The 12,109-nt window shown below is 37.2% G+C and overlaps 1 protein-coding gene across 2 annotated transcripts in view; it reads left to right on the plus strand.

Moving 5' to 3' along the window:
* The window catches only part of LOC111052935, a 226,568-nt gene that overhangs the window by 60,857 nt on the left and 153,602 nt on the right, over nucleotides 1–12,109 (plus strand). For both annotated transcript variants that reach the window (XM_039436535.1, XM_039436536.1), the window contains exons 3-4: nucleotides 3,615–3,709; nucleotides 8,976–9,077. In XM_039436535.1, coding sequence (XP_039292469.1) covers nucleotides 3,615–3,709; nucleotides 8,976–9,077 — 197 coding nt within the window. The remainder of the gene's footprint in view (nucleotides 1–3,614; nucleotides 3,710–8,975; nucleotides 9,078–12,109) is intronic.

Raw genomic sequence — 12,109 nt, forward strand, 5'->3', positions numbered from 1 at the left:
ATTTTTGTGTGTTTTGAATTGTAAATTGTGTGTGCAATTGGAGAATGTCAAGTGACACATAACGTAGCTACATTTGGACTGTTGTATAAATTAGAATTGTAACCGTTTTGGGCTTATAAGCCTGTGGTACTTTTCTTCAAGTTGTGTAATTCTGAATAATTAAATTAATAAATTAAATAAATTAAATTATTAAAATATTTTGAATAAGAGACTTTAAGAACTCGAGGTAACAACTCAAATGAGAAATTGGGCTTGGAAAATAGTCAAGTATCACTTACCATAGGCTTTCAGACTCTGATTATTTTTATTTACTCACTCACAGTCATATTGCAATGATCAGCGAGCGTACCTCACGAGCCTATTTTCAATCTTTTCAATGAGAGCCGTTTTCACTAGAGTTTTCAGTCCTTCATCAACATCATTTGAAAACCATCATGTAACTGACATGATCGATGTTTTCGGTGTGCCTGACCTTTTAAAAGATGATAAAGAAGATAATTTTGAATAAAATTTAGAATTTAGAAATAGGCAGACACATCTAGAAAATACCTGAGTCTATACCTACTTCATGCAGGTGAACGAGCTAGAGTCAAGAAAACTTCAATTAATCTTGCCATGCCTGATTTACTAGGTTTCTACTATAAACTAACACTACACTTTGAAATAATTAAAAAAAATACAAACAACTTCAATAAACATTGGCAACTAAAATCGAACAACAGAAACAACAATATCATGTTACTTTGTTGACATTCTTCATCTGATTCGGGGGCGCATTACTATCCCCGTTTAGATAGCAATACGTCACAAAACCAAACAAGATCAGTCATAAAATAACCAATTAATTTCAACATGAAATTACTCAAGAAAGAAAAAACCCGTTGAACCCAAATTTCGTCGATAGTAACCCATATAACCCATTTCATAATAATTTTGAATCCCCACTTTTGATTGACATCCTCGAATGAACCTTTGTTTCACTACACTGCACTTTCGTTGGTCTGTACGTTGCTTTATCGTCGGGGTTACAGTACCCAGTACCTTGTTTTTGGCGGTGAACTTTTACCGGTTGAATTTGGCTTGACGGCGACGTCCTCTTACGTCCCTAGACCTGTCGTCTGAACGGGTGTCTTGAAGCGGTGTTACATAAAGCTGCGGAACCAAAGGGGTGGTACATAAAGTTGGTTTGGGGACACACATGAACCGCTTAGTGGTTATTTGAAGAAACAATTATTCGTACATAATGAAGAAACACAATTAAACTTTTCAGGACATGGCACTACTAGAAAATGTAAACTTTAATTAAAATAAAACTAGCTCCTACATTAACTAATGAAATAAACTTGTAAACCTGCCCAAAAAGGGCGAAACATAATGACTACATCTTTACTCTCGTAGTGCTCCTATCAAAGTGTCCTCCGAAACGTAATCTGGTCTTGCGGCTGGGGAATCGCCCCACTAATGTATTTAGAAACAGGTCTCCTATTGGGCGAAGGGAATCAATTTGACCAATCGTCGCGTGTTTCTAGAGCCTTAGGACCAAATAGTAACTGCAAAATCGGTAGTTTGTTATAATTTCATTGCTTGCTGTTTTCCAACTTATCGCACTCTATGTCGCGACAGGAAGGCTAAGTTTTAGAGATAATTCCATAATCTACATTCCTCGACAACTCGGAGCCACAATTTTTAAATATCTATCATGGGAAACTCGAAGTCATGGTCGTTCATAATAGAGATAGAAAATAATTTATTTCGCTAACTCACATAACTGCTCACCAGTGAAAGCCCGTTTCGTTTTAATGGGCCCTTCCGTCTCTGCGTAGGAGTAAACGCCTAAAACTGGTAAGGCCATGTCTATGACTCATTTCCGCACTCCTTTCCAACATCAGCAAGCGGGGACAGTCCACAACTGGTTTCCAGGAAGAGAGTCTAGTTACAACTCCTGCGCCCCTTCCAACCACTGCGCATTCCAGCCGAACCCCCCCCCCCCAACCACGACTCCACAACCTGGATTTCAGAGGCCTAACCTCTCCTAGCCTCAAAGCCTCGATGCCTCCCCGCAACCTACATAGTCGAGTTCACGAGCCCGCAAGTTGAATCTTTGAAAACGTGACTAGGAAAATAATCATGTGCTCAACAAACTTACAAACGCTAGTGTCTATATCAGAGCGTTGTTCACAATCTAAAACTTTGGGTGCAATAATCGTTGATAGCATTACAAACAGGGAGTATTTGCAGATTGCTTATCCTCTCCGAATTCGACGTTTTGAGGTGTAGTGAATTGATCATTTTCTTCTATCCTTTTAGAATATTATCAGTGAAAGAGGTGACCGAAAGCAACACAATGTTCAAAATCTGAGAGAAAAACAGTTGGGCATAGAACCTGTTGACATAAAACATTCAAATTAGGTACAGAGGTTCAGCTAGGGTATAATTTATTAATATCTTACGTTGAGAGAACTCTAATAATTCACCGAAGATACGCTCAAAATATACCGATGATGTGCTATCGTTTTACTAAGTGTTTCAGCACAAATTGAGTAAGCCCAAGTTTTTCCAGGCTTTACAGAAACAAATATACTAGGAAGTGTAAACATGTTGAAGTGTACACAGGTTAGCTTAATTAATGACGATGCTAAATTAGAGAGCTCCTTTACACGAGTTTTTTATGCATTTTTCTACATTTCCTAAGTATTCGAATCCATACTTGTTCTCCACATCATTGCTATTTCAAATTTCAAAGAACTAACTTATTAGACTGATTCCCATAATTCTCATAATATCCTTACTAAGTCTTTTATTGATATCCTTAATAAGTCTTCAATTGAGGAATAAATGAATATTTGTCAATTCTGATAGGAGTAAAACATTTGCAACCCTAGCTGCATTAAAATTCGAATAAAACTGGTGATGAGTCAAGTCTCTTTTGACTCTTTGACGGAAGGAAGCAAGCCCAAATGGAAAATGCAGGCGAACAAAGCAAGCTTGCTCATCCTGTTTCTGGATGGGGGTCCAGCCGGGGCTCCAGGGGCGGCTCCTGCCGCTTAGTGATATTATAGAGGAAAAAACCGCTTACATAATGTGTACGGGATAGAAAATACACGAATGACAGACACATCTGAGCTACTGAACTTATTAACTTGAAGTTTCGCATACAGATTCCCAATCTACCGAGAATTTACATGGGCTTATTTCCATTGTTATTAATCAATTCGTTATAACGAATAATCAAAACAAGATCATTCAAATTGTAATTCAAAGTTTAGGTAACTGTAGAAGCCCGATCAAAGTGACTCCAAGCTCCAAGTGACTCCGTAGCTTAGTCGATAGCACTCGCGGCTCATGAATCATAGGTTGTGGGTTCGAGAAATATCAATCTCATTTTTTGTCAATTTTCAACTTTTGTTGAGATTATCAACGTAATATTCAACAGAATGATAAAATAATTTATTATCCTATTTTTTATGTCTCCTGGACGTGAGAAGATTGGTACTCTACAACACCGGTGCAAAGCACGGGTTGCCTGCTACTTTTCAATAAAGTATTGTGATATGCGTATTCACCATAGACTCATAATACCTCAAATTTATCATTCTGATTATATATTTTTTCAGACATTTGGGAGCTACAACTACATACTGCAGTTGCCCCCCAGGTTATAAGGGCTCAAGATGTGACGTGGTCTCTTCCATCAAACATATCCTTCCAGGTAGGTTGCAACATTATATTCTTGTGTTTTCCAATCTGGTTGTAGGAACTCGAAATGTAGGTTTTTATACTTTTCATTCAATATTAAAAGTGCGCAGTAGCAGTCGGCTTGATCTTTTGCTCTCTTGAAACACGTATTTTTGGATAGAAATTCACGTTCTGTATGTCATTGGAAATATAATTTTGTTCTCCAGGGAAATTATTGATTTTAAATCTTCAAATTCTTTGAATAATTCAATGTGAAGAATGAGCCATTCCAAATTTTTGAAGAAAATTCAAAATTTGAGTTCTATACTAGCAACAACATTTATCACAGTATTTCAATCATGAAGAGGAGACAAGTATTCCATAAATAATTTAAATTTATATTTGCGTAGTCCAATTTAATAAAGTGCTCAAATGCAGTTATTAGAACAATTGAACATGGGAATTCGCAAGACTAGAATGAGGAGCATTAAGCATTGCATAATACTTGGTTTCTGTCTTCATGCCCTATCATTAAAGTCGATTTTAATGATAAAACGGATTTTTCACAAGAAGATTTTCTATTCTGTAAAAAATGTGAAAGATAATTGGAAATCCTTGTCCCATTTGAAAAAATGATGAGATTTGAGTGTTTGAGACAGCAATGATACAGCTGCAAAAGAAAACAACATCAATAACAATTCCGCAAATTGGAAAGTCTCAATCACAATGAATCTTGACTGAGGCAGTGAAAGTCAGTGGTGAGTTGTACACTGTACGGCTATAAAAGCTTAATGGCGGAGAAAAGGCAACTTCTAATTTCCTTCTCTGCTCTTTTTATCTATCTGTGAGCCAAATAATTGATATGCTTTAGAGTTTTCGCGGTGTTGAGCCACAAGCTATTAACTGTATTTAAATCAGAGGCTAATTAGGCTGAAAGTCGTACTCAGGTTGGAAGAAAGAGAGGAGGAGAATAGTGAGAATAGCTGAAAGATGAGAATTAATCAAGTGAGGAAGTCACAGAAAGATGCAGGAACGATGAAAGATAAAAAAGCTCCAGAAAGAAGGTGCGGGTGGCTACGAATAGAGAGTGAAAAAAGGAAAGTCAAGTGAGATGTTAGAGGAAAGATGTGAGGGAGATAATAGTGATGATGAGGGGAAGTAGGGGGAGTGAAAAGAAAAGGAGGAGGAGGAGGAGTAGAAGGAGGAGTGGGAGCTTTAGAAGGAGGGAGAAGGAGAGAAGGAAGAGATAAGTAAGATAGCGTTCCAGTTGGCGAAATGGTTGTGTGATGTGGAAATGGACATGGAAGGGGGAAGGAAGATTGTGGCATTGTTAATTTATCTCTTCTCTTTAAACGCTTTATGCTCAGTCTTTTCTCTCATGGAAACTTTAAGATATTTCACTTCGTTCTCGGAGCTGCTTCAAGCTTGATGAAGAGACGAGGAAGGGAAATAATGATGGAGGAAATGAAAACAGAACAGAAAACTGGAAAAAGAAGGGAGAAGAAGAACAAACAAAAGCAGAAAGAGGAAGTAGAGAGTAAGAATAATAGAAAAAGGGGATGGATAAAACAAGAAGAGAAAATAATAGAGAAAACATGTGAAAATAGTTAAGAAATGAAAAAAGGAGGAACAGAGAACATCAGACCTATCACAGAGAAGGAATAACAAAAAACATAGAGATTAGAGGAAACAGCGATACCAACAGAAAAGGGTAACGTTATTGAAGGTATTCGATGACCATGAGCAGTTGAAAAGGGAGAGAATGTGATTAAGAAAGCGAAAGAAAGATGCCGGTGATATATTGATGGGGAATTGGTAAGGGCTAAATATTGTGGATGAGAACCAGAGAAAAAGAAGATTGAGAAAAATAACTGGTTGGCAAGAGACTAAACAGAAGAGAAATACTGGAAAAGCAGTTGAAAATTCAATAAGAGAACAGGAAAGTTGATAGTAGGGAGAGTAAATTCAACAATAAGGAAGCAGAAATATGAGAAAATGATAAAAACGAGAGCTCTCCCAATTTCAAACGAGAAATGAGAGAACAGGAAGAGTTTGAGAGAAGTTGCAGTTTTAATGTGCAGCGCTCTGATTGTAGACAGGCAGTCTCTGAACCGCTAATACCCATCTAATCCTTGCAAATCTCACTGATTGCATCATATCTGTCTTGGCAATGCTATCGGTACAGAAACAGAGAGAGTAAGAGAGAGAGCGAGAGAGAGTAAGAGAGATGGGAGAGATAGAGTGAGAGAGAATGAGCCGTGCTTCGCTTGCTTGATGCGTGCAGTATCCAATTATTAGCGAGTTCCCGGAGGCAGGCAGTTTCTCGAGCTCGCAATTCCCCGCCGCCAAGATTGTTAAGCGTTATTCTCTGCAATTATTCGAAATGAATTCGATAAACCCCATTCCGCGAAATCAATTTGAATCGTCACTCGAAGCAGGGGCCTCGACCATCATTCTCATCAGCTCTAATCATCTTTCGCATCGTACGTATGAAAGCATTGCTCCAATTTGAAATTGTATTACATGAGCCTAGTACTTTGGTTCGAGTGGTTTGCAATCGGGAGGACCTGGGCTATAACAATAGTTATAGCTATAATAATCACAGCAATATCGGTGATTCCACTCTTATCTATCCAAATAAAATTTTACAATAGAAGTATGATACAATAGAAGTATAATACAATATAAGTATAATACAGTTTCCCTTTCTCTCATACGTCTCAAAAGAAACGTGGAAATTATAGCTTTTTAAACAGATCGAGATAAAGTGAACAGGAAAATTTCCCACACTCACACATCACGCATGAAATAAAGATCTTATTCATAATTCAGTTGATGAAGGGAGGCAGTTATTTTGATGAAAGTATCGGATCTACATTTCAAAAGATGAATAAGAGGATGAGGCAACTTGTATCCATCATCTTGATCAAGTAGAAAGTTTTCTCTACTTACGACGTGTAGTCTTTAATCATCTGCGTATATTCTAGAATTTGAGTTTAGAACAGAGGTCTGTGGTAAAACCTGCTTTTTGACATATCATAATGTAGTTAAGTTGTAAATCCTGACTGAAGAAGTTTCAACTGAGCCAACCTTGTTATGTTCAACTATGTTCTCCTAGAACGGGTTGATTCCTCATTTTCTATTGTTAATGATGTTACAATTCAAATCTTGAAACTTTTTCACAGTTCATTATTATTCTACCCGATATTAGAGTAGTGATCGTAAGCTGAGTATCCAAAGGTTGAGCTCCTATTTTTAAACGTCACAATTTTGTTGATTTTTGAAAATTTGTGCATAGCTCTGGACTATTATAACGCCAGATATGATAAAGCACTTTTAAGACAATGACACATGACCCTAAAATCGATCAGGTGAACAAATAGTTGTTTAGAGCTCGTCAGCTTTCCACAAGCCACTCTTCAGGAATATAATAATGAGTATAATCGAAAACTGTACTCTTAACTTCTGATATTTTCACTCTCATTCTTTACAAAATACTTGAATTTGCACTCAATTTCCTAATATTGTCTAATCTAATTGCCAATGGAGTCGTCAAGCTTAATAGAAAAGTGAGAATGAAAACATACAAATTCAACAGGTTGGTTAGGATCACAGGATCACCCTTGATCATCCCAGAGTTTTCACTTTTGTTTTCAAATTGGAGAGTGATAATTAATTATCTACCACTTGTCACTAGACTGTGAAATTGATGATGGGATTTAGAGTGGATTACATTTCTAATTAGCAGTGAATTCATTCGTTGAATGTCATGAAATGAGAAAAACAAGCAAAAAACCCTTGGTATGGTGAAGCGGAGGAGTGGGATTGTTGATAGAGAAAGAAGATGAGGAGAGAGTGAAAGGGAAGAGTGTGATGGGAAGAGAGCGAGAGAAGAGAGTGTAAGAAGGTGATACAAAGGGAGGGCCTGAAAGTTGTTGTTGTTGGGAGAGAGAAAAACAAGGAAGTTGAACTGGTGGAAGAAAAAGAGGAACAATAAGGGAAAAGGAGAGAACCAGTGATGATGAGAGATGCATCCAAAGAGAAGGAGTCGAAGAAATAGACAAAAGTAGAAGAAGGAAAGGATGGAGAAGATTCAGCTGATGATGAAGACATAGAAAAAAGATGAACTGAGATATGAGAGAAGAGAGACTGAGATATATGTAGAAAAAACGATAAGTGGATGAGAGTATGGAGGAAAGGAGAATGAGAAGATGAATGGACAGACATGAAAACCGGGCTAAACTTCGACAGACATTCTACTGAAGATTGTTGATAAGAGGAGAATTGTAAGAGAAATCAGCAAATCGAGAAAGTTAACTAAGATTGGAGACTGACATGAAACTAAGGTAGCTAAAAAAAATTTCAGGAGGAAAAAGTGAGAGGAGTAATGCAATGAGAATAGAATAATATGGAAATTGTAGACTGGAGCGGACGCGATGGGTGAGAATAAAAGAAAAGTAGCACAGATAAATCATTATGCAACGGAGAGAAGAAGAATTGACAAAAAGGGATGAGCAGGGATAAAAAAGAATGGGAGAGAATATGTAAATAAGCGCAAAAGTTTTTCGTGTGCAGAAAAAGAGAGGCACGCCGCTTTTCGTACGTCCAGAAAACAAAAACAAGAAATTCCCCATCCATTTCCAATTTTTTCCAGTCGAACAGCGAGAGAATTTCGAGAATTGTTGTGTTGATGAATTTTCACCGACAAATGTTTTCAATTAGCCAGACATTTGAATTTCAAGAGTGACAACTAGTGTAAAGCCAGTGGAAAATTTTGTTGGCTTCTTGGTCTTTTATCTTCTAATGAACTACTCCACCCGACTGGAATGCTGCTAAATCAGTCAGGCAGATCTGATGAGGTGATGCATTCTCTTCACTTTCATTACTCTGGTGGAAAATGCAAGAGGATCATTCACTATTGATCTCATTTCAATGATTATTCCATTAAGTCAGTCTCTATGTTAAGCTTGAATATGCCAATGAAGTTTATTTGTAAATGCCAATGAAGTTAATGTGTAAATGCCAATGAAGTTTATGTATTATATTAAACATAAGAGCTAGACTCGAAAAAAATCGATGCGAAGCTGCGCTCAATATACTGTTGTAATGATATTATGGCCTTTCCTGGGCGAAGAATGGAAAATGTTGCATTAGAATTGAATTAATATTAGTATTCAAATGATTAATGTTATGAATTCACTCTTCTGATTATTTTTATTTCAAATGATGTATACATTTCTAATTTTCTATTGCCATTTTATCATTAACGAGAGTATAACGTATTTTATTTTCATTTTCAGACTGTAAAATCTCCAACACAGAGACATGTACACCTCAGTGTTCATATAAGCTAAACCAAGCTCCATGTTCTTGTCCACAGGGATTCTCCAAAGCACCTACAGGTCAGTGTTCTAATGATAACGGTTTGAATGAATGCTGCAAAATTTACAAGTTTCAATATTTCTAGTCACTCTAGCACTCTCCAGTTCCAAGAGCTCCATATTATAATATATCAAACGAAGATTCTTTGGGACAAAGCTAGAACGTCAAGTTGTTATATTTCAGACTCATTGTTTTTTTTTCTAAGAAATCATTATTATATTGATTATCAGCAACTCCTTATCAGCAACACTTGCCAGTATTTTTAAATGTCCTCTAGCCGGGTTACGGGCCCTGCGTGAAGTAAGACCAATAGTGGGACCGCCACTTCAGACCACCTGGACGCACTCTGGGTTTCATTCAGAGACCCACCTCCTAGGCTCATCTGCCTCTTCCGCTGTTGGGAAATAAATTCCTCTTCTACCTTCAGACCCATTGACCATGTTCCGTTTTAGTTCACTCGATCCTATCCTTCTTTGGATTGAGTTATCCAGCCGCACCATCGTGGAGGCACACATCCTCAGGTTATATAAGATGTTAAATGAATGATACACTATGATGATGCCGAAACAAAGCGGCCAAACAAGCGGTCCATGATGGATGATGATGATTATGATCAGCAACTCATTACTCGAAATAATTTAGGAACAAGAAATAATTTTCTGTCTCATCTCCCTTGAATAAGAATGAAATGCACTTTCCTCAGAGAAATATTTCATGGACCAGCAACAGATTCTAAGAATTAACAATGTCGAAAGACTTTGTTATTCCAAGAGAACATTATTAGCATAAATGAGGTAGTTTTCTTATTGGCTAAAGCACTGTAGCTCCTTTCATTCTCCTATTAGCATAAAAACGATAGATTCCCTCATTTTATCCGTGTACTTGGCTTGTTGAGCCAATCCTTCTCATCAAGAGTAGAAAAGCATGTCATTAGGCTCTCCTTATTTGCCAGTCTTTGTCACGCAAGACTTTTTCCAAAACTGCTTCAAGTTCTCAAACAGATATCATGTTCTTCCACACAAAGAGAGCGTCAACAAACAAGAACACTTTGAACACAAGAATGAGAGAAGTTAGTTCGCTGACAATCCGCTAGGATGTTCACCAGTCTGATTGCTCGTTAAACAAAAAGCATTCCATCCATTTTCCTGTTAATGCGAGTGAAAACTCTTTAAAAGGAGCGCTTTCTCTGAGAGGTAAGGTTTTTCAAGCGGTCACGAACGATTTTCCTACTCATTTTTCCCGATTCCATTGTCGATTTGTAACCGGGTTTCCGGTCCAATTCACAATACTTTTCTGAGCGGGCTCTGTTCCACTCCTTCTAATTAAACCCCTGACAAATCGTGTCCCACTCAATTTTCGTCACCTTCCGTTTCATTTTCATCTTTTCTTCACCCTACTTCGGTTTTTCTTGTTCTTCATCGACATGGAGGATACTGCTAGAGAGGAATTTCTTTATAGAACACCACCGTAATATTTCACAATTATCACAACCACTAATGTAAATTGAAAATATATATCTATTTCTATCTCATTTTAGCGTTTCTATTCACATAAAGTTCAGAACGTACACTTCAGAATCACCTGTAAATTTTGTATTACTTTTGTCTTCTTATAATTGGTTTCATAATTTCATTTATTTGCGTGTTTCTTTTCTTCGTATGTTCTCAAGCTATCTCATATTTTGTTGTTCTATAATAGTAGATCAAAAAGGAGATCAAAGCTTCACTTGATGCATCCAAGTCATTCATTATCCTGTCTGGGTTACAAGTGGAAGTTTGATTATCTTCCAAATCATATGCCTCATCCTCATGAAATGTGTGAAGAAAGTAAATGTGCATTAGCTGCAAATCGATAAGGCGATATTTGACAGCGATATTGACCTCAATTCACATTCAACCTACTTTTCCACCCCATCAAGCAAGTCCCATGTAAATGTCGAGACAGTTTAAAGCGTCTAATCCTTCCAGACAGAGCTAATCAATCAGAGACTATGAGGATCATGAGAATGATGCGTTTTACAATCAATGTCATCACACCATTCAATCATCACAGACTATAATAATTTATAGTCTAATTATGACTAATTATTAGTCATTTGTTAACTAATTCACGAGTTTTAATCTCGCTTTTTTTTGAAAAAGTGTCGGAAAATAAAGTTATTTGGGAGATTTGAAACTAGAGATATATCAGTTTTGCCACTTTCTTACGTACAAACAAAGGCTTGAATGCGGTAATAGCAGTTTTACACAATCTGGCAACACTGTATATGTTAGGTATTCAACTACGTACAGAATAATCGAGGTATGCAAATTTTTACGTGTACAACCAACCATGCACAATGCACACAACAATTGATACCTAGAAATACTATGGCAATAACTTGAAAAAGTTTCAACGTTAATATCTGTTCGATTGTCTAAAACAACTTATTTTGATTATGATAGATAGTAGTGTGTAGATAAATTAGTTTGGGATAATTCACTCTTGTTAGATTGCAGCAAACAGTACAATCAATGAAATGAACATTGGACATTGCAACGAACATAGATTGTTAGTTGACAACTACGTAAAGTTTCTGATAGCAACGTAACGTCAAAGCTATAGTTCACGTTTGATATTTCGAATAGTCCAATCTATTTGGGGAGCCAGGTTATTGCAGCAGGCTACTCTCTTTGCTATCCTCTTACTTAGTTGATGAGTGAGGGCATTATCATAATGGAATAGTTTGTCCGGAAATACATTGGCGCTCGGTTACGTCCAAACCTCACCCACTATTAATCCCACTAGAGAGAAAGATCTGAGACGAGAGAGGGAAGGAAAGAGAGAGAGAGAGAGAGAGAGAGAGAGAGGGTGAGAGAGAATTTGCCTGATGAATATCGGCCAGGAAATTAAGCTGGGATTATAAAGGTGGGTTATTTCCCATACTTATGGCTGCTACTAAGGGAGCTGTTTACTTCTCTCTCTGGCAGGATGGAAGTGGGATTTCTGAACCTATAAAGTTGGGTTACAGCATCCTGCTGCCGCTGCTAACTGATTCCTGTGGCTTTTTCAT

The sequence above is a fragment of the Nilaparvata lugens genome, chromosome 10 (assembly GCF_014356525.2).
Source record: "Nilaparvata lugens isolate BPH chromosome 10, ASM1435652v1, whole genome shotgun sequence".
In the NCBI taxonomy this organism is placed as follows: Eukaryota; Metazoa; Arthropoda; class Insecta; order Hemiptera; family Delphacidae; genus Nilaparvata; species Nilaparvata lugens.